This window comes from Sinohyriopsis cumingii, chromosome 7, assembly GCF_028554795.1.
Source record: "Sinohyriopsis cumingii isolate HCF-2022 chromosome 7, ASM2855479v2, whole genome shotgun sequence".
NCBI classification, from domain to species: Eukaryota; Metazoa; Mollusca; class Bivalvia; order Unionida; family Unionidae; genus Sinohyriopsis; species Sinohyriopsis cumingii.
Window position 1 is genome coordinate 89,279,413 of NC_142967.1, and position 25,812 is coordinate 89,305,224.

Genomic DNA, 25,812 nt, shown 5'->3' on the forward strand with positions numbered 1-25,812 from the left:
ACTTGAATATTGAGATGGTTAATCTGATAATCTGTAACCTAACTTGAATAATGAGGTGGTTAATCTGATTATCTGTAACCTAACTTGAATAATGAGGTGGTTATCTGATTATCTGTAACCTAACTTGAATAATGAGATGGTTAATCTGATTATCTGTAACCTAACTTGAATAATGAGGTGGTTAATCTGATTATCTGTAATGTTGTGTGTTCCTGATATGCAAGGTTTTGTTACTTTCATAATTACTAGCCATTATCATCAACAATAATTATCAAGATGACGACAGTTGAGAAGCGAAATATTGTTCAGCTCTAGTCAGCAAGATGTATGTTCACCATAGCCATAATTCAGTCCATTTCTTATGTTACAAGATGTATGGTCACATAGCCATAATTCAGTCCATTTCTTATGTTACATGATGTATGTTCACCATAGCCATAATTCAGTCCATTTCTTATGTTACATGATGTATGTTCATCATAGCCATAATTCAGTCCATTTCTTATGTTACATGATGTATGGTCACTTAGCCATAATTCAGTCCATTTCTTATGTTACATGATGTATCGTCAACATAGCCATAATTCAGTCCATTTCTTATGTTACATGATGTATGGTCACTTAGCCATAATTCAGTCCATTTCTTATGTTACATGATGTATGGTCACCATAGCCATAATTCAGTCCATTTCTTATGTTACATGATGTATGGTCACTTAGCCATAATTCAGTCCATTTCTTATGTTACATGATGTATGGTCACCATAGCCATAATTCAGTCCATTTCTTATGTTACATGATGTATGGTTACCATAAACATAATTCAGTCCATTTCTTGTGTTACACGATGTATGGTCACTTAGCCATAATTCAGTCCATTTCTTATGTTACATGATGTATGGTCACCATAGCCATAATTCAGTCCATTTCTTATGTTACATGATGTATGGTCACTTAGCCATAATTCAGTCCATTTCTTATGTTACAAGATGTATGTTCACCATAGCCATAATTCAGTCCATTTCTTATGTTACAAGATGTATGTTTGCCATAGCCATAATTCAGTCCATTTCTTATGTTACATGATGTATGGTCACTTAGCCATAATTCAGTCCGTTTCTTATGTTACATGATGTATGGTCACCATAGCCATAATTCAGTCCATTTCTTATGTTACATGATGTATGGTCACTTAGCCATAATTCAGTCCATTTCTTATGTTACATGATGTATGTTCATCATAGCCATAATTCAGTCCATTTCTTATGTTACATGATGTATGGTCACTTAGCCATAATTCAGTCCATTTCTTATGTTACATGATGTATGGTCACCTAGCCATAATTCAGTCCATTTCTGATGTTACATGATGTATGGTCACTTAGCCATAATTCAGTCCATTTCTTATGTTACATGATGTATGGTTACCATAAACATAATTCAGTCCATTTCTTGTGTTACATGATGTATGGTCACTTAGCCAGAATTCAGTCCATTTCTTATGTTACATGATGTATGGTTACCATAGACATAATTCAGTCCATTTCTTATGTTACATGATGTATGTAAAGTGTACCAGACTAAAACCAGTAAATCATAGCATACACTCACATCCTTTTTAAACATAACATTTTTGTGCAATAGCTAGGAAGACAATGGAGTTGCCCCATCATAGGTACGATTTAGTTTGAAATTGCTATTGTTGCCTATTACAAAACAAGTTACTGTGAAAGTACAAAATTCATCAGAAGTTCTCAGATTATAAGGAAAAGCAAAAGGAATCCAACTAGATGAGAAATTTAATGTAAATTTTTAAAATAAATATCATTATCCATTCTGCTACAGTGTGAATGTGGAATGAAGGCTGCAACAATATCATAGCCATGACGTGTATTGAGAATGCTAGTTAGTCAGAAGATTATACCATGATTGTAGAAGTTTTTAAAATATATTTGCAATGGGACTAATAGTAATTCATAATTATCTTAAATAACATTAATAATATGTTTATCATATCAATTCCATAACTGACATGTAATTTTTAAATGAAAATATTAAATATCTTAGTTATTCCTTTCTTACTCTATGTGTATTACTCATACCTATGTGATCTCGCTCTCATTCGGCCCCACCCTTGTACAAGGACACGTTCCTACTGCAGAAGGGGTGGCCTTGTAAGAGGACTACTGTCAACTGATCTTGACAGAAGGTCTGCCATTTAATCTGTGCAGAGTAATACACATACTATGTGTTGCATGTTACCTTTGTAAACATGGGTTTCCCGTGATGGGTGACCATGGTGGTTTGATCGCAGTCTAATGTGATTGTTGTGGTGTGGAATGATTCCTTTGGATGCTTCAGTATGTAGTACAAATCTGTCACTCCCCCTTCAAAGATGCTGCGGAAGTAACGGGGAATCAGTGTCCTTCCAATGGCTAAAAGAAAAACCATATGCAAGTAAAAAATTTGAAGGAGCTTATACTATATTGGACAAAAAGAATTTCTTCTATACAACTGTTGTTCACGTGTTGGAATCATCTTCTATACAACTGTTGTTCACGTGTTGAAATCATCTTCTATACAACTGTTGTTCACGTGTTGAAATCATCTTCTATACAACTGTTGTTCACGTGCTGAAATCATCTTCTATATTTCTGAGTGACAATATTTGCCATCAGCCATACTGAGATGCAAGATTGGCACAATTTTTGTGTACAAGAAACTGAACATCATTAGAAGACTTGTTGAAAACTCAATTTTATATGATCATTCATTAAGGCAAATTAGTCAACTGTTGAAGTGCAATAACTTTCCATTTAGGAAGAGCAGCAATAAGATGTTTAAGACAGTTGCTGTGGTGGCCATTTTGGATATTAGAATTGCACATTTTGTATTTCAGACCAAGTTGACAAAATCAAAGTCTTTTTGTCAATACCCCATGCTGATAGGACTTTCTGTTAGGAGGAATTGCAATAATACTGTCAAAATGGCAGCCACGGTGGGTATATGGGCATCATTTTCAATTAAAACATGACACTGCAAAGTCAATCAGTCTTAAAGTTTAAAATAGCAATTGTTGATCAATGCATGTTTAGTTGAGCTAACAACATAAAGTTTCACATTTTAATAATCATTATGTCAAAAAAGAAAGTTTAATCACCCTTTGAATCCATTACAGAACTGGCAGACTTGTGTGGTTGCTGTAAGAAGAGGCCCAAGGGACTAATATTGACTTATTTAAAAAGTGTTTCCCAAAAAGATGGAAAAATTAATAGGCAAAGATCTGTCAAAACCGAACTTTAAGAAGATCTTGCTGGGATACACTTATTTGCCAAGTTGTATTGAAATTGAACGAGGACTAGTCCCTCAGGAGGTCAAAAGCTATAAATTGAAATCAGCAGTAACCATGTTATAGTCTGACTCAACAACAACCATGTTATTTTTGACTAAAATGCAACCATTATGGTCTAATTCAACAATAACCACCATATGTCATAGTCTGACTCAACAATAACTATGTTAAAGTCGACTAAAACGAAACAGTCATGGTCTGACTCAACAATACTGTTGTAGTCTGACTCGACAGAATGTTATAGTCCGACTCAACAGTAACCTTGTTATCGTCTGACTCAGCAGCTACTGTTAGTCTGACTCAACAGTAACCTTGTTATAGTGTGACTCAACAGTACCCTTGTTACAGTGTGAATAAACAGTTCCCTTGTTACAGTGTGACTCAACAGTAACTGTAATAATCTAACTCAACAGTTACTGTTAGTCTGACTCAGTGGTAACCACGGCATAGTCTGATCCAACAGCAAACTTGTTATAGTGTAACTCAACATTAACTGTGTTATAGTCTGACTCAACATTAACTGTTATAGTCTGACTCAACAGTAATCTTGTTATATTGTGACTCAACAGTAACTGTAATAGTCTAACTCTATAGCTATCATCAGTCTGACTCAATAGCAACAATGTTATAGTCTGATACAACAGCAACCTTGTTACAGTGCAACTCAACAGTAACTGTGTTACAGTCTGACTCAACAGTAACCAATATTGTCTGATCCAACAGCAACCTTGTTATGGTGTAACTCAACAGTAACTGTGTTATAGTCTAACTCAACACTGTTATAGTGTGACTCAACAGTAACTGTTATAGTCTAAATCAACAGTATACTCTTGTTGTAGTGTGACTCAACAGTAATCTTGTTATATTGTGACTCAACAGTAACTGTAATAGTCTAACTCTATAGCTACTATCAGTCTGACTCAATAGTAACTGTTATAGTCTGACTCAATAGCAACCTTGTTATAGTCTGATCTGAAAGTAATTAATTAAAAGTACATCGTGCTGGAAAAGTGAATACATATTGCACAAATGAATAAAATCCATAACCAGAGCACCTCTGATTGTTATCAGTCTCCATAAGCCTGTGATAATGGAATGAGAATTTTTCCTTTGTCATGAGCCTATCATAATTGGTTGAGAATTGACCTTATGCCAGAAGGTAAATCGCTCCGCCTACCGAACACGCGACTTGACAACATCTTAACCTCCGACAAACAATCTGTGAAAATGGCGTGCGTGATAACATTAACGTATGAAACAACATTGAGACAGAGACAGAAAGCGACAGCATTTATCCATCGCTTGCACTTCTCTAAGTTAGGTCGGTATGCGGAGAAGTTGCCCCCACGTATATGGAGAAGTCGCCCCAGAGTGGTTGGAGAAGTCATCCCAAAATTTGTCACCCAAACAACCTTTTTATAACACAATTAAGTCATCTTTTACATGATTCATATATATATATATATATATATATATGCGATCACAAAAGAGATATTAACTAAATTAAAGCAATATCATAGTAATATTTATAAGAATGAAATTAAGTCTGTATATAATCTAATAAATGACGACAGTATAGTGATTAAAAAGGATGATAATTCAAACACTATTATTATTGTGAATCAAGATGATTATGTTAAAGAAGTTGAACGTTAATTAGAAATTAAATAAAAAATTTCAACATGCATTAATGAGATCGCTAAAAATAATAATTCCGTATGTGAGGAATTTGATACTTTCCCTCTTAACATACGTACACCTCAAAAATAATAATTCCGTATATGAGGAATTTGATACTTTCAATTTTAACATATATACACCTCAATTCTACATATTACCCAAAACTCCTAAAAATCCTGACCATAATTTACCTTTAAATTTTCCAGGACGACCCATTATATCAGGTTGTAATTCATATACTGAAAACCTATCCAAATTTATTGATAGTGTTTTACAACCTTTAATGAAATCATTTCCTTCATACATTAAAGATACAACTACTTTCATTAAAAAGTCGAAGTCTATTCCACATCTATCTGATAATTTAAATCCTGGTATCATTAGATGTAACATCACTATATACCAACATTCTGCATGCAGATGGTATTGAAGCGTGCAATTTTTTTCTTGATAACATTCCTAATAATAGCACACTATCTTGCGAAGATATTTGTAAAATAATAAAAACTTATTTTGAAAAATAATTATTTTCAATTTAATAATATGAATTACGATTTTTAGATGACATATTTATGATTGGGAAGCATTCAACTTAAGAACTGAAAAAATGATTGATCGCCTAAATCATTTTCACCCGACGATTAAATTTACTTATACTGCATCTACAGGGATGGTCCTGACTTTTAAAAAGCTGTCACCAAAAAAATCGCCAACCTCAATATTTTGTCGCCAATTTTCACAAAAAGTGTCGCCAAAAAAAGTAGTGTACAGTTTTCCAAGTGTTAATTTAGTCTATTAATGTAACAGGCAATGAAAATTACAAAAGATGGATTAATTAATACTTTAATTACAACAAGCATTAACAAAATGTTACAAAGTGTTACATGAAGATCCGTCGCGATTTTAGGGCTGCCCACTTGTTGAATGCAGTTTCAAAGTCTAATTTTTCACATCTGTACATGCTGATTCTCATTAAATTCTCGAGAGATGAGATGCAGAGCTTATTTCTGATGTCAGTTTTTATGAGGTTCATCTTACTGAATCCACGTTCACAGTCCTCAGTGCTGACAGGTGACACTAGTAGTCTCTCAGCAGACCCCCCTCCATTTTATGGTTAGCTTCACAAAGCTTGTAGCAAATTTCTTCCTAAATCCCAAGAATGATCACTGAATGCTGTATAAATTTTCTCGACAAGAAAAATATGATCTCCATTCCCACGAATGAAACTTACACGAGTCAACACCTGGCAATATTGGACCGTATATATAAGCATAAATTCACACCCAATTTAGGGATTCTTTCACTCCTGTATTTTGAGAAATAAATAATTATTATTAATTATGCAAAACTGTTTTTTTTTGCTATTTCTTGTTGCGGAGTTTAAGTCTCTGCAGCCGTAACACGGGACTGATGGCAAAAGGAAAAGATCAATGAGTAAAATGCTGCACTGGCGACAGATGTAATTGTAATTGAGATTTTTTCCATTTGCTTTGTATTTATACACAGTAGTCGGTACTTCAAAGGTTATCAGTTTTCTATGAAGGTTCAGCAAAACTATTGTATTGGTATATGTATAAAAATAAAAAAACAGAAGGATTAGCCATTCAATTAATTGTATCTGTTCTATTCGCGTCTTCAGAAGTCGGTCAGTTGTAGGTATAGTGCTGTAGCATGATTGACTGTATCGCAGCATACAGTACTCAGCCCAGATGTCAGCATAAGCAGATTATGATGTAACAATGCACTGTAAAGATGGGGTTGTCAATAAGAACAAAGGATCGTTTGTGTAACAGATTGATTCCAATGCATTGCTTAGTCAAGTTTGTGGCTTCCTTTCGTTCTGCCTTTTAATTTATCCAGTCCAAATCCATGATTGTATGTACAAATTAAATAACCAAAAAATATGTCGCCAAAAAAATCGCCAGATGGGATATTTTTGTCGCCAATAAGAAAAAGAAATCGCAATTTGCGACATTGGCGAAGCCCAGGACGATCCCTGATCTAGTACGCATGTTTCATTTTTAGATGTAAATGTAATAAAAAATATTGATAACACTATCTCAACAAATATTATTAAAATACATCTAATGACTTAAAGAGCAGAGCAAAAGGGCCAGATAACACTTATTTTTCGTTAAGTACAGAAGCAGAGTTGCTCAAATGGAAAAGTTGAAAAATTGCAAATTGTATAAATTTAATAAGTTATTAAGTTGAAGAAAAACAACAATAAATAAAGCCTCAACCATGTGGCTATATCTCAGAATTACTATATATGATCCTTGGGGCGACTTCTCCAGGCGACTTCTCGAAACCATTGCGAAAATTTTTAAATATATATAATAGCCGAGTCGATATTGACAGAAGCAGCTTGTCGGAGGAAAATGGCAGACGTAAACAGTGCCTATCATAATGGGATGACAATACTACATGTGCCTATCATAATGGGATGAGAATTCTCCATGAGCCTATCATAATGGGATGACAATACTCCATGTGCCTATCATAATGGGATGACAATACTCCATGTGCCTATCATAATGGGATGACAATACTCCATGTGCCTATCATAATGGGATGACAATACTCCATGTGCCTATCATAATGGGATGACAATACTCCATGTGCCTATCATAATGGGATGACAATACTCCATGTGCCTATCATGATGGGATGACAATACTACATGTGCCTATCATGATGGAATGACAATACTCCATGTGCCTATCATGATGGGATAACAATACTCCATGTGCCTATCATAACGGGATGACAATACTACATGTGCCTATCATGATGGAATGACAATACTCCATGAGCATGTCATAATGGGATGAGAATCCTTTTTGCATTGTCATCAGTCTATCTTAAAGGGATCACAATTCTCCATGAGCCTATCATAATGGGATGACACTTCTCTATGAGCCAAATCATAATGGGATGAGAATTCTCCATGAGCCTATCATGATGGAATGATAATACTCTATGAGCCTATCATAATGGAGTGACAATATTACATGTGCCTATCATACAATCGGATAATAATTCTCCATAAGCCTATCATAATGGGACAAGAATACTCCATGAACCTATCATAATGGGATAAGAATTCTCCATAAGCCTATCATAATGGGATAAGAATACCCCATGAGCCTATCATAATGGGATAAGAATTCTCCATAAGCCTATCATAATGGGATGACACTACTCCATGTAATATCATAATGGGATAAGAATACTCCATGAGCATATCATAATGGGATTAAGAATTCTCCATAAGCCTATCATAATGGGATAAGAATACTCCATGAGCCTATCATAATGGGATTAAGAATTCTCCATAAGCCTATCATAATGGGATAAGAATACTCCATGAGCCTATCATAATAGGATCAGAATTCTCCATAAGCCTATCATAATGGGATGACAATACTCCATGTGCCTATCATATAATAGGATAAGAATTCTCCATAAGCCTATCATAATGGGATGACAATGCTCCATGTGCCTGTCATAATGGGATGACAATACTCCATGTGCCTATCATATAATAGGATAAGAATTCTCCATAAGCCTATCATAATGGGATGACAATACTACATGAGCCTAACATAATGGGACGAGAATTCTCCATAAGCCTATCATAATGGGATAAGAATTCTCCATAAGCCTATCATAATGGGATGAGAATTCTCCATGAGCCTATCATGATGGAATGACAATACTTTATGAGCCTATCATAATGGTGTGACAATATTACATGTGCCTATCATACAATCGGATAATAATTCTCCATAAGCCTATCATAATGGGACAAGAATACTCCATGAGCCTATCATAATGGGATAAGAATTCTCCATAAGCCTATCATAATGGGATAAGAATAACCCATGAGCCTATCATAATGGGATAAGAATTCTCCATAAGCCTATCATAATGGGATGACACTACTCCATGTAATATCATAATTGGATAAGAATACTCCATGAGCATATCATAATGGGATTAAGAATTCTCCATAAGCCTATCATAATGGGATGACAATACTCCATGTGCCTATCATATAATAGGATAAGACTTCTCCATAAGCCTATCATAATGGGATGACAATGCTCCATGTGCCTATCATAATGGGAAGACAATACTCCATGTGCCTATCATATAATAGGATAAGAATTCTCCATAAGCCTATCATAATGGGATGACAATGCTCCATGTGCCTATCATAATGGGATGACAATGCTCCATGTGCCTGTCATAATGGGATGACAATACTCCATGTGCCTATCATATAATAGGATAAGAATTCTCCATAAGCCTATCATAATGGGATGACAATACTACATGAGCCTAACATAATGGGACGAGAATTCTCCATAAGCCTATCATAATGGGATAAGAATTCTCCATAAGCCTATCATAATGGGATGAGAATTCTCCATGAGCCTATCATGATGGAATGACAATACTCTATGAGCCTATCATAATGGTGTGACAATATTACATGTGCCTATCATACAATCGGATAATAATTCTCCATAAGCCTATCATAATGGGACAAGAATACTCCATGAGCCTATCATAATGGGATAAGAATTCTCCATAAGCCTATCATAATGGGATAAGAATAACCCATGAGCCTATCATAATGGGATAAGAATTCTCCATAAGCCTATCATAATGGGATGACACTACTCCATGTAATATCATAATTGGATAAGAATACTCCATGAGCATATCATAATGGGATTAAGAATTCTCCATAAGCCTATCATAATGGGATGACAATACTCCATGTGCCTATCATATAATAGGATAAGACTTCTCCATAAGCCTATCATAATGGGATGACAATGCTCCATGTGCCTATCATAATGGGAAGACAATACTCCATGTGCCTATCATATAATAGGATAAGAATTCTCCATAAGCCTATCATAATGGGATGACAATGCTCCATGTGCCTATCATAATGGGATGACAATACTCCATGTGCCTATCATATAATAGGATAAGAATTCTCCATAAGCCTATCATAATGGGATGACAATACTACATGAGCCTATCATATAATAGAATAAGAATTCTCCATAAGCCTATCATAATGGGATGACAATACTCCATGTGCCTATCATATAATAGGATAAGAATTCTCCATAAGCCTATCATAATGGGATGACAATGCTCCATGTGCCTATCATAATGGGATGACAATACTCCATGTGTCTATCATATAATAGGATAAGAATTCTCCATAAGCCTATCATAATGGGATGACAATACTACATGAGCCTAACATAATGGGACGAGAATTCTCCATAAGCCTATCATAATGGGATAAGAATTCTCCATAAGCCTATCATAATGGGATGAAAATACTCCATGAGCCTATCATAATGGAATGACACTTCTCTATGAGCCAAATCATAATGGGATGAGAATTCTCCATGAGCCTATCATAATGGGATGACAGTACTCCATGTGCCTATCATAATGGTATGAGAATTCTCTATGAGCCTATCACAATCATAATGGGATAAGAATACTCCATGTGCCTATCATAATGGGATAAGAATACTCCATGTGCCTATCATAATGGGATGACAATACTCCATGTGCCTATCATATAATAGGATAAGACTTCTCCATAAGCCTATCATAATGGGATGAGAATTCTCCATGAGCCTATCATAATGGGATGACAATACTCCATGTGCCTATCATAATGGGATGACAATACTCCATGTGCCTATCATATAATAGGATAAGACTTCTCCATAAGCCTATCATAATGGGATGAGAATTCTCCATGAGCCTATCATAATGGGATGACAATACTCCATGTGCCTATCATAATGGGATGACAATACTCCATGTGCCTATCATGACGGGATAACAATACTCCATGTGCCTATCATGATGGGATGACAATACTCCATGTGCCTATCATGATGGAATGACAATACTCCATGTGCCTATCATGATGGGATAACAATACTCCATGTGCCTATCATGATGGGATGACAATACTCCATGTGCCTATTATAATGGGATGACAATACTCCATGTGCCTATCATATAATAGGATAAGAATTCTCCATAAGCCTATCATAATGGGATAAGAATACTCCATGATCCTATCATAATGGGATGACAATACTCCATGTGCCTATCATATAATAGGGTAAGAATTCTCCATAAGCCTATCATAATGGGATAAGAATTCTCCATAAGTCTATCATAATGGGATAAGAATTCTCCATGAGCCTATCATAATGGAGTGACAATATTACATGAGCCTATCATAATAGGATAAGAATTCTCCATAAGCCTATCATAATGGGATGACAATACTCCATGTGCCTATCATATAATAGGATAAGACTTCTCCATAAGCCTATCATAATGGGATGACAATGCTCCATGTGCCTATCATATAATAGGATAAGAATTCTCCATAAGCCTATCATAATGGGATGACAATACTACATGAGCCTATCATATAATAGGATAAGAATTCTCCATAAGCCTATCATAATGGGATGACAATACTCCATGTGCCTATCATATAGTAGGATAAGAATTCTCCATAAGCCTATCATAATGGGATGACAATGCTCCATGTGCCTATCATAATGGGATGACAATACTCCATGTGTCTATCATATAATAGGATAAGAATTCTCCATAAGCCTATCATAATGGGATGACAATACTACATGAGCCTAACATAATGGGACGAGAATTCTCCATAAGCCTATCATAATGGGATAAGAATTCTCCATAAGCCTATCATAATGGGATGAAAATACTCCATGAGCCTATCATAATGGAATGACACTTCTCTATGAGCCAAATCATAATGGGATGAGAATTCTCCATGAGCCTATCATAATGGGATGACAGTACTCCATGTGCCTATCATAATGGTATGAGAATTCTCTATGAGCCTATCATAATCATAATGGGATAAGAATACTCCATGTGCCTATCATAATGGGATAAGAATACTCCATGTGCCTATCATAATGGGATGACAATACTCCATGTGCCTATCATATAATAGGATAAGACTGCTCTATAAGCCTATCATAATGGGATGCGAATTCTCCATGAGCCTATCATAATGGGATGACAATACTCCATGTGCCTATCATAATGGGATGACAATACTCCATGTGCCTATCATGATGGGATAACAATACTCCATGTGCCTATCATGATGGGATAACAATACTCCATGTGCCTACCATAATGGGAGGACAATACTCCATGTGCCTATCATATAATAGGATAAGACTTCTCTATAAGCCTATCATAATGGGATGCGAATTCTCCATGAGCCTACCATAATGGGATGACAATACTCCATGTGCCTATCATAATGGGATGACAATACTCCATGTGCCTATCATGATGGGATAAGAATACTCCATGTGCCTACCATAATGGGATGACAATACTCCATGTGCCTATCATATAATAGGATAAGAATTCTCCATAAGCCTATCATAATGGGATAAGAATACTCCATGATCCTATCATAATGGGATGACAATACTCCATGTGCCTATCATATAATAGGGTAAGAATTCTCCATAAGCCTATCATAATGGGATAAGAATTCTCCATAAGTCTATCATAATGGGATAAGAATTCTCCATGAGCCTATCATAATGGAGTGACAATATTACATGAGCCTATCATAATAGGATAAGAATTCTCCATAAGCCTATCATAATGGGATGACAATACTCCATGTGCCTATCATATAATAGGATAAGACTTCTCCATAAGCCTATCATAATGGGATGACAATGCTCCATGTGCCTATCATATAATAGGATAAGAATTCTCCATAAGCCTATCATAATGGGATGACAATACTACATGAGCCTATCATATAATAGGATAAGAATTCTCCATAAGCCTATCATAATGGGATGACAATGCTCCATGTGCCTATCATAATGGGATGACAATACTCCATGTGTCTATCATATAATAGGATAAGAATTCTCCATAAGCCTATCATAATGGGATGACAATACTACATGAGCCTAACATAATGGGACGAGAATTCTCCATAAGCCTATCATAATGGGATAAGAATTCTCCATAAGCCTATCATAATGGGATGAAAATACTCCATGAGCCTATCATAATGGAATGACACTTCTCTATGAGCCAAATCATAATGGGATGAGAATTCTCCATGAGCCTATCATAATGGGATGACAGTACTCCATGTGCCTATCATAATGGTATGAGAATTCTCTATGAGCCTATCATAATCATAATGGGATAAGAATACTCCATGTGCCTATCATAATGGGATAAGAATACTCCATGTGCCTATCATAATGGGATGACAATACTCCATGTGCCTATCATATAATAGGATAAGACTGCTCTATAAGCCTATCATAATGGGATGCGAATTCTCCATGAGCCTATCATAATGGGATGACAATACTCCATGTGCCTATCATAATGGGATGACAATACTCCATGTGCCTATCATGATGGGATAACAATACTCCATGTGCCTATCATGATGGGATAACAATACTCCATGTGCCTACCATAATGGGAGGACAATACTCCATGTGCCTATCATATAATAGGATAAGACTTCTCTATAAGCCTATCATAATGGGATGCGAATTCTCCATGAGCCTACCATAATGGGATGACAATACTCCATGTGCCTATCATAATGGGATGACAATACTCCATGTGCCTATCATGATGGGATAAGAATACTCCATGTGCCTACCATAATGGGATGACAATACTCCATGTGCCTATCATATAATAGGATAAGAATTCTCCATAAGCCTATCATAATGGGATAAGAATACTCCATGATCCTATCATAATGGGATGACAATACTCCATGTGCCTATCATATAATAGGGTAAGAATTCTCCATAAGCCTATCATAATGGGATAAGAATTCTCCATAAGTCTATCATAATGGGATAAGAATTCTCCATGAGCCTATCATAATGGAGTGACAATATTACATGAGCCTATCATAATAGGATAAGAATTCTCCATAAGCCTATCATAATGGGATGACAATACTCCATGTGCCTATCATATAATAGGATAAGACTTCTCCATAAGCCTATCATAATGGGATGACAATGCTCCATGTGCCTATCATATAATAGGATAAGAATTCTCCATAAGCCTATCATAATGGAATGACAATACTACATGAGCCTATCATATAATAGGATAAGAATTCTCCATAAGCCTATCATAATGGGATGACAATGCTCCATGTGCCTATCATAATGGGATGACAATACTCCATGTGTCTATCATATAATAGGATAAGAATTCTCCATAAGCCTATCATAATGGGATGACAATACTACATGAGCCTAACATAATGGGACAAGAATTCTCCATAAGCCTATCATAATGGGATAAGAATTCTCCATAAGCCTATCATAATGGGATGAAAATACTCCATGAGCCTATCATAATGGAATGACACTTCTCTATGAGCCAAATCATAATGGGATGAGAATTCTCCATGAGCCTATCATAATGGGATGACAGTACTCCATGTGCCTATCATAATGGTATGAGAATTCTCTATGAGCCTATCATAATCATAATGGGATAAGAATACTCCATGTGCCTATCATAATGGGATAAGAATACTCCATGTGCCTATCATAATGGGATGACAATACTCCATGTGCCTATCATATAATAGGATAAGACTTCTCTATAAGCCTATCATAATGGGATGCGAATTCTCCATGAGCCTATCATAATGGGATGACAATACTCCATGTGCCTATCATAATGGGATGACAATACTCCATGTGCCTATCATGATGGGATAAGAATACTCCATGTGCCTACCATAATGGGATGACAATACTCCATGTGCCTATCATGATGGGATAACAATACTCCATGTGCCTACCATAATGGGATGACAATACTCCATGTGCCTATCATATAATAGGATAAGACTTCTCTATAAGCCTATCATAATGGGATGCGAATTCTCCATGAGCCTACCATAATGGGATGACAATACTCCATGTGCCTATCATAATGGGATGACAATACTCCATGTGCCTATCATGATGGGATAAGAATACTCCATGTGCCTACCATAATGGGATGACAATACTCCATGTGCCTATCATATAATAGGATAAGAATTCTCCATAAGCCTATCATAATGGGATAAGAATACTCCATGAGCCTATCATAATGGGATGACAATACTCCATGTGCCTATCATATAATAGGGTAAGAATTCTCCATAAGCCTATCATAATGGGATAAGAATTCTCCATAAGCCTATCATAATGGGATAAGAATTCTCCATGAGCCTATCATAATGGAGTGACAATATTACATGAGCCTATCATAATATTATAAGAATTCTCCATACGCCTATCATAATGGGATGACAAAACTCCATGTGCCTATCATATAATAGGATAAGAATTCTCCATAAGCCTATCATAATGGGATAAGAATACTCCATGGGCCTATCATAATGGGATGAGAATTCTTTATACTTCTGTAATCATTGTCTATTATTTTCTTTCTACATACAACTTTGGAAACAAATACAGCAGTCCTTTTGATGAAGATGTGAGATCCTACTTACAGGTCCATGATCATCAACCTTTTGCTCTCAACCAGTACCCATTTTAATCAAAATCAAGAAGACATTTATGTAAGCCAATGCAAATGGCAATCTTGTACTTTTCTGGCAACATTTGTGCAGTAAGCTTGCAATGCGCATTTAAAAACAAGAAAAATAAGAAATCACTGTTCAAGTAACGTACCCAGCTTAAATTAACCTGCAAGAGGTAACATGTTTAGCTGAGGATTTTCAAACTCAAAGACTGCTGTAAACCAGCAAAAAAGTCTAATTTATACTTACTGTATCTTTTGGGTCCATCTTCTTAACAGAAGGACCAAGTTAATGGGCTTTGTCCTCAAAGAATTCTGTAGCAAAAGCATCTCACCAAAGGATATTCCAGCAAAAAGTACCTAATTTATACTTACTGTATCTTTTGGGTCCATCTTCTAAACAGAAGGACAAAGTTAATGTGGCTTCATCCTCAAAGAATTCTGTAGCAAAAGCATCCCACCAAAGGTTATCACTCTCCTGGAAAAATCGGGAAGGACATATGAATGAGAATGAGACATGTGAAGACCATGATTCAAGATAACATTACTTCTCTTATGTATTTGTGACACATCTTGACCATGTGAGAAAGCCATATAGGATATAAATTTTGATTTTGGTTTGGTTTGGTGTTTTACAGCCCAGAAGCACAAGTTATTTATTGTCAATATAACTGCATGCCTTACCCAAGGACATGCCATAAGTAGCCAACCCTAGCAAATCTGACAGGATTCTAACCCACCTAGCAAATCTGACAGGATTCTAACCCACCCTTTCGGATTTTCCCCTCTTTCTTGAGATACAGCCACAAAGCCGTCATGGTTTGTTTGATTTGCATGCACATAGCTTTAGAAAAGTTCAGCATGCACATTATAACAGCTAAAGGAGAGATGGTGGGAGGCCGAGTTCCTCATTGATTCACTTAAAAAATGCTTTGTTTTGGTTGTTAACTTTGTACATGTTCATAAATTTGGCAAACTTTGTGGCCTTGCAAGATGACCTCATTCAATACAAGAATGTTTGTATCTTACTCTATTTATTATTCAACTTGTCCATGATCTTGACCTTCACACAATCAGATCACCACGGTAATATGTGTGGATCTTGTTGACTACAAAACCCATCCAAGATCTAAATGTTATAACCATCTATTCAGAGTTCTATCAAAATAAGGCCTCCAAAACCGAGATAAGATCAACTAATCAGATGCAAGATTACTCCATTAATATGCATGGATCTCAGTCATCATCAATTTGTTAAAGGTTCTGATGACAAAAAAAGATCACAACTTAACATTTGATTAAGATTTAACCATAAACATGGAATACAGATTGGTAACAAGCAAATGTAAACTGATGAAAGATGGATAACACTGCTCACTTACCTTTATGGTTAGGTGACCTTAATATGGTCTCACTGGATTAGTTTCGTATTTTGACACCCCCTTAATTTTTAAGGTAGAAGGCATAAACCTAATTATCACAAGCTTAGCATTTATAAATTCACACATAAGCTAAATCTATAATGTGGTTTAGATTTACTTTGAGTTAGGCTTGGAAATAGATTGGCTTGTTGGTGACTGCCTGTCACAGTTAGATTTGCATTGGAGATCAAATGCGTAACTTGGGCTGCAAATGAGCTGTCGACTTGGCTTACGTATTTATGTGTGTCTGCTACAGAGGTAAATATCTAAAAATCTAGATGGTTGAGGGGTGATGAAAAGTATGCTAATTTGTTATAGTACTAGTGAACTTTATTCATGCATAAGGCAAATACTGATTCTTTTAGCTGTCTTGTCACAGAAAAATATTTAAAATAGCTATTTCTTGTCAAAAATGAATGCAAAATTTAGGGGTTGGTGGCAGTGTTGGTTCAGTATAAAAACCACCAGTTGAATCAGGAATTAACCTTATTACTGCAGTCAAAATCTCACATGTATGCTTTCTACAAAAATCATTAGTTTGTTTTTATTTGTATCTTCAGTGTAAAATTATTCTCATTTTTCTGTAATTGGTCATTGTCGGATGAAAATTCACCAGATAAACTGTCCAGCGTGACCTATGGGCTATGGAGGAGTTGTCTCTCTTTGCATGCTCAATGTGAAAATTTACTACTGCATTATTGGAGGATGCAGTCCTGGAATCTGGACACCTACTCGATTTATCTTCATGCAAGGTTAGATTCTCAAATGATTTAAAAATCATGCAATGAGTTCTATCAAATAACGTATGCAAATATACATTGATGTGCTTACACTGATCACCATCATGACTCTGCCTAAAACGCTTTGAATATATAGAAGGGGTGGGTGTACATATGGTTCTTGTAACTGGAATATTAACTTTTCCAAATATATTCCTCTTACTCTTTACTCTCACCAAACCAAACAAATATACTGAAACAGACAGAAACTCTCAACAGAAAAATCAAAGTTTTCAAGCATCTACACTATCATCCAAAATCTAATAACTTCCAACAATTTTGGCAAATATTTCTGTGTTATATTAGCTCCTGATTCATTCAAGTGCATAGGACTTTGCCCCTATGATGTTTTGACTTGTTATACTGGCTTAATTAAATGCATGTAAACACATATTAAACAAACATTGTGGTGAAGAATTAAAACAGTGGTTGGGTGCACCTACACTACAGTGATCCAGTAGATCCATAACTAATGATATCTATTTTTAGAAGCATCTGAAACTGTGGTTCTGGTGGTATTCTGTTAGGTCAACTTCCAGCCTATTTATATTACCATGTTCTTGTGGTGAAACTCGTAACAATGGAATCAGACCTTTGAATTTAAGCCAGTATAACAATGCTTAACTTTTTCATACCCAGAGGTTAGGGTTGTATGTCATATGCTTCAATGCAAAATCTGATACAGTATTCAAATTATATTACTGTATGTAGCTGAAGAGTGAAAACTTGCATACAGTGCCTATAATGATGGAGGTCAAATACTCCATGCAAATTACACCATTGGATTTTTGTTTCCTATGAGATTCGAATTAAAATTATTAGCATTATATAGATATAGACATTTTTTATATTAGGTATATCAAATTGTAACCAAGAAAAATAAAAACAAAAATTGTGTTTGTGTGGGGAACCAAGGTTTTCTGAATTTCCTTGGGTGGGATTACCCTATCACATACCTGATGCATGTGACAGTTGTTGTTGTTATTATTGTGGGGTTTAACGCCATTTTTCAGCACATGATAGGCTATACATGGCGGTCAGTATTAATGGTGGAGGAAGAATCTGGGAAAACCCTGGAAAGAACCACCGACACACGAGAAGCTACTGGCAAGCTTTCTCACATACCCACATTGGCCGAATCTGAGACTCAAACCCACGCAGACAGAGGTAAGATGGCAGTGATCCTTAACGGAGAGCGCTTTAGACCACTTAGGGCCCCTACAAAGTTTGGTAACAACAGATGATAGAGAACTACAGTTATTGTGTGGAAACCAGACAGATGGATGTATGGACTAACAACAGATGATGGAGAACTACAGTTATTGTGTGGAAACCAGACAGATGGATGCATGTGATACAGTGTGACCCCGCTATAACACAGTAGTCGGGAGCCATAGAACCCAACCAGGTCAGTTAGCTGAAGAAATGATGTATGTAACCAAAAAGAAATTGCGGGGTGGAGGGGAAGCGGTAGGTAATAAATGTGGGTGTAAATACATGCTTCATTGGCACTGTTACCATCTAAAATCGATGCATGTTAAATGGGAAATACACTTGTAGTGAAAACAGAGATGGCATATATAATATTTTACTTTATTTAGAGAACCAAGGACTAGTACATATATTTGTATAATGTTTATATACACTCTCCTTCGATAACTTGTGCACAACGGGGTAAACAAACATAGACAGCACTATAAGTGAGTCGCGAGTTACATACAGAGGGACCTCAAAAAATTGGGAAAAAATTGCTTTGACAGCAAGAAAACTGGGGTGGGGGGAAGCGACGTTAGGGAATTGTGTTGTTTCTTGACTGAATCCTCAATTATGGCAATAATAATTTTTAATAATGCGCTTTTTATAATGAAGTTTGTTATTTAGTTTAAATAATGTTTATTAAAAAAAATGTCCAACATATCAAAGATCGTTCCAACTGGTTTCAACAACCATCACATGTACGCGAAAAAATCTGTGTATTACATCACTGCTTTTTGTTTTCTTGATGAGTCTGGTTCCTGTAGTGGTGTTTAATATTATCCTGCCAAATTAGGAGTCCAAAGTGCAGTGAACTAGACTAACTGTTAAAACACCACCAAACAAGATTCCTTTTTTAAAAAACTCGCGACATTTCGTGAGACAATCGTCTACATCGAAACTCAATTACTGTATTCTTCAATTAGTACAATACTGATGTTGTGATTTCATTGGAAGTAATAATGAAACTTCTTATCATCCTTGAGGATATCTCTAAGTACCAGTTGAAGAATTCTCTGAAACTTGCTTGCCCATAATGAGCTGTATCTGTGAAATAAAGCTCTATATCTTATCAAGTATTCATTTTACTTGGCTGCCTTGTTATCTTTGATCACAGTTATGAAAGAGTTGGTTAAATTAAGGTAGTTTATGTTACATACACAATTACATTTATAAGTGTTCGATCGATCAAATAGAGTGAGTTCACCTGACATTTGACAGGGCCGCTAGATTTAAAGTTTGTAGGATTTTCGTGCATTTTAACTTTTCTTTTATTCCACCTCTTTTTATTTGAAGACTGTAGTCAGCTTTCTTTGATGAAGGGTGCATAGCGTTATTGAAGTCACCGCCAAAGGACGGATTTGGAGAAACAAACAAATGCCTGTTTCATATTGTGGAGGCAACATCAAATAATTGTATTGCATGATAGAGACTGATCCCCCCGCCCATTTGCTAAGTACGTTTTCATAACAATTGGTGCATCAAAGGTAACCTGTTTTCTTTGAAATTTTATCAGGGTACATTTTTAACAAAGGAATTGGCTGTCACTTGGTCGATTGTAGATACTGTTCCTCACTGGCTACTGAATAGACCAACAAGTAAGATGTTTTATATTTTTTTTTTTTTTACATCTGCGGTATCATAGTGATGCTGCTTTCCAGGCATGCATTAGAAATTTAACAAAGGGTCAAGGGATGATAGACATGTATGTGTTCTGGTCTGATGACAAGGATTAGTGGTGTTCTGAAGGATTTAATTCTGAGTGAGAAGAACAGGAATATTACTTACCATCCACATACAAATGTCAATCTTTACCATCCACATACAAATGTCAATCTTTACCATCCACATACAAATGTCAATCTTTACCATCCACATACAAATGTCAATCTTTACCATCCACATACAAATGTCAGTCTTTACCATCCACATACAAATGTCAGTCTATATAAATATATTAACTACTAGCGAGCGGCTGAAATTATGACAAAAGATAGATTACGAGATAATGCCTCGTCTGGTTGAACTCCCTACCAGAAATGTCCACAACAACAAAAAGCAGATATCTCATAACATACAGTACTCATGCTTGATGTCAATATAAGTGGATTATAATATAACAATGCACGGTTAAGATGGTTTGTCAATATGGACAAAGAAATTGTTTATGTAACAATAAATAAATTTCAGTGCAATTTATATCAAGTTTGCGGTTTCCTTTCATAGGGCTTGTGAATTTCTCCACTCCAAACCAATAGTTGTATATACAAGTTTAAACAAGCAACAATGTTGCCAATAAAAACAAATATCAGCAGATGGTATATTCTGCCAACAATAAGGAAAAAAAATATTGTAGTTAGCAACATTGGTAAAGCCCTAGGCGATCCCAGAGTAAAAAAAATTTACGTTTTTTTCTTGCTTTTTAGAAGAAAAAACTAATTTTCTGTAAAACGAGAAAAATACATAAAATTTCAGGAGCCACGATCATCTTGTATTATTCATATGCGATATCTTCCCCAAAAATGATAATAAACTTTGTGGGTTTTTTTCGTACTTTTAAGAAAGATTTTTTTTTTCAAATACAAGAAAAATACATATATATAAAATTTCAGGAGCCATGCCACAACCGTGTTATAGCTGAATTTGTGTTATAACGGAGCGTGCTATAGTGGGGTCACACTGTATTAGTATTTGTTGCTTTAGTGATGGTACACCCTATACTGGGGCAGCAGCAGAGAGGGTGAACAGACCATAGAATTCCGACAAAATAAATAAAACAAACAAATAAATCATCTCGTAGAAAGGTCCAGATTTTACAAATGAACTTTCCTTGAGATGTTTATTTTTGCAATGACCGATTGTGCTAATAAAACCTCAGTTCGAAATAGTAGCTGAAAAAATAAAGTACTCTACGTGTTTATTTATTTCTTGTTTATTTTTTTGACGACCAACGTTGGTAGGTACCCTCTCTGCTGCTATTAATTTACCACCATACCAAGTTTGATGAATATTTTTGAACTCGTTCTCGCTGTCGTTTTTCCTCATCTGTTTCATCTTCATCTGAATCTTCGGAATTTGTTCTATGTTTCAAGTAATATTCAAGTTCTGATGGTGGTTTTTCTATTTTGGGATTTATGTTCTTTCTTTTTCTGTAATATATCATCAAACTTCTGTATCGATCTCCACCGCAATTTTTGCAAATCTGATATAATCCTCTAACGCCGTTGTTACATCCAACACATCTTCGTGGACCAGCATGAGGATTTTTCTTTATAAGATAATTATGTTTCTTGCAATATTCTCCACGGCACCTTTTGTTGCATTTATCTGTTGTTCCTTGACGCAGCCACGCACAGTTGTTCATTATCTATTTAATTAAATTTAATTTTATCATCACCCCTGTTACCCAAATATTTTATCAATACCCACACGATATCTTGTTCTTGGATCATGTAAATTTATTGTTATAAATCCATGTGGGGTAGCTTGCGCTCGTGAGAAGAAATTTTTGAATTTAATTATATCCATGTCACCACCACACCAGGTTTGATGAATATTTCGCAACGTGTGTGTGTCTACGCCATTAAACACAACTAAAATGTTGCAGTTGTCTCTGATCACTTTTGGTATTTGTGTATATCGTTGAGTAACATAGATCACGTCTGTATTTTTGTGTCTCCCTCGGGAAAATATTCTGGCTGGATTTGATTGTTTATCTAGCATCACATCGTCGTACACAACTAAATTATTAATAAATCCATCTATGGAATCTACGGATGGTGCTTCATCAATATCGGTTATAAACTCTATAACATCAGTATCTTCATCCAGTAATCGCGCGTTTTCATTGAAATCTTTAAGTACATCATAACATCGTTGATCATCAACGGATGGTGCTACTAAATACAACTTATCCCATTTCAACCATCTCATTATCAGATTAAGTAATAATTGCGTCTTACCCGATCCAGATGGTCCTATGATAATCATTCTGATGGAGTTCGGTAGCGCAGGATGATGCTTAACTGGCTCTCGCTGCCGAGTTGCTGAGAAATCAATTATATCCATATATATTATAACATGAATTTATATTGTTTACGCTGTAAAGTTAAAACTCCAACTATTGATTTAGCTACAGTTATAACAAAAAACAAAAAAATAGCGTACGGTGGAAAATGTTCTATATGCTGTAGAAAGAAATTTTCATTTTTACCTAATAAGCGCGGTGGTGATATTGCTAATTTGATGTCAAAGTTTCCAGGTGCTCCATGGGCTAAATACAGCGGAGAAAAACATCTACCAGGGTATAATTATTGCGGTCCTGGTACCAGACTCGATATCAGGCTCGATAATCAAGATCAACCAAAACCAGGCGAGGAACCAATAAACGCTATTGATCGAGCTTGTCATGCTCATGATGTAGCTTATAAAAGTCAAAATCTACAAGATAGGCATATTGCAGATGTAAAATTAATTCATTCATTAAATTCTATAAAAAATAAAAATATTAGAGAATCATTAGCTAATTGGTTAGTAAGATCCTCGATGAAAGGTAAATTAGCGATTGGGGCTGGTAATTAATAATGGAATCAATTTATTATTCACCGAGAGGATACTGGAGAGGCAAAGCAGCAATTGATAAACTTGCTGATGCAGCATCGGTTAAACATTCTACTGCTAAAACGTGGTTATCTAAACAAGCAATATGGCAAATTTATCTACCACGTCCTAAACAAATTCAGTACTCGTATTTCGATGTCAGTGTTCCTAATGAAGTTCATCAAGCTGATATTCTGTTTTTACCGCATGATACTGTGCGTGGAAAAACGTACAAGTACGCGCTAACCGTAGTTGATGTTGCAAGTAGATATAAAGAAGCAGAGCCGCTATCAACGAAAACATCATCTGAAGTAGCCGATGCGTTTGAACGAATTTATCAACGAGGACTCGGACCACAAGGTGGTCTGCGATGGCCACAGCTGCTACAGGTTGATCCTGGTAAGGAATTTCTTGGTCCAGTATCATCGCTGATGAAACAACACAATACCAAAATACGACGAGGTCATACTGCAATTCACCGTGATCAGGCAATTGTTGAGCGATTTAATCGAACACTTGCTGAGCGGTTATTTGGATATCAATACGCGAGGGAATTTATTCAGGATAAAAGATCTCGTGAATGGGTTGCAAGATTACCAATCGTGATAGCTGCATTAAATAATGAGATCACACGAACAACCAACATGAAACCCATTAGCGCGGTCACAAAAAAAAATATACCAACACAACGGAAAGATGCTGGAAAACAAAAAATATTAGGTGATGTCACAGTCAGATATTTATATGAGCCTGGTGAACTTGAAGGTGGTAGCGCGAGAGCAACTGATCCTATTTGGAGTGTTACCACACACAAAATATCTACCGTGACAAGATCCACTGGAAGAAATGCAGGCGTTTCCAGACCTGCAATCTACAGATTAGATTCTGCTGCTCCTCAACGTGGATTTACACGTGAACAACTACAAATAATTCCCGCGGATACACAACTACCGCCGCGATCACTTCGGTGATTTCGATCATTTAACTAGCACTAGCGCCAAGGGTGCCTGCACCCCGACGTCGATTACACTCAAGACAGGTTAACATGGTATTTTCTCGTGTATGACCGCGACTATTATCTTTTCTATCTACGGTAAATTGTCTTGAATCATTACTCGAATATCGCCATAACATTATACAATTACAACTGATGCAATGATTGTTCTGCTGCTGTTTTAACTCAATAATAAATTCAACATCAAGATCAAAGTCGCGTTTATTTTTTTTGTCAGATTGTTTATATCCGATTAATTTTTTTCTTATTATATCATCATCGATGATGTTAAATTTATCAACGATTTCAGGAATTATAATTCTACGTAATTGAGATATATTTCTGACCCTCGATACCGCCAAATAAACTAAATTTGACCACTCGATGCGATCGTCTACAATCCAGACTCGTGTATCAGAAATAGTTAATCCCTGTGACGAGTGGATTGTCATAGCGTATCCCAATACCCATGGAGATTTGTCAGCGCGTAATGCATCTTCGACCACACTGATATCAACGGCGACAATATCATTTAATACGAGAATCTGTTTCCTTGACTCTGTCTGTCCTGGAATATCAACATTAATATTCTGTTTTCGTGTATCTGATGGTCTATAACACAACGGTACGGGTAATTCTGAATATTGTTCTTTATGCAGTTGAAATAACTGTTGTTGTAAAGCGTCTCTGATTATTTTTCTGCTTGCTACGATCAAATCGGTGGGTCTCCATGAGTTCAAAAAATCACTCATTGATGTCTCTGAGATCACTCCACGTAATATTTCGCACTGAATTTTGTTTGATTGTAATCTGATTAATTTTTTAAACTCCTTCAAATTTGCATCAAGAGCTCTATGATCATCATCTATTTCTTCGTAATAATCAACGAAATTTTTTAACCAATCATGTGGAGATGGTCCAACAAAAGGCGGAGGTTGACCATGATCGCCACACATTATTATGGCGGTATTTTTCGTCAACAACCAATCAAGAAACATTTTTAATGTATCTAATGACACCGTGCATATCTCGTCCCAAATAATTATTTTAGGT

The 25,812-nt window shown here is 35.9% G+C and overlaps 1 protein-coding gene across 5 annotated transcripts in view; it reads right to left on the reverse strand.

The window, feature by feature from the left end:
• LOC149795680 (LIM domain-binding protein 2-like) overlaps positions 1-25,812 on the reverse strand; it is a 120,322-nt gene that overhangs the window by 28,415 nt on the left and 66,095 nt on the right. For all 5 annotated transcript variants that reach the window (XM_089965537.1, XM_089965539.1, XM_089965538.1 and 2 more), the window contains 2 exons: positions 16,088-16,190; positions 2,263-2,435 (listed from right to left, as the gene is read on the reverse strand). In XM_089965537.1, the coding sequence (XP_089821663.1) occupies positions 2,263-2,435; positions 16,088-16,190 (276 nt within the window). The remainder of the gene's footprint in view (positions 1-2,262; positions 2,436-16,087; positions 16,191-25,812) is intronic.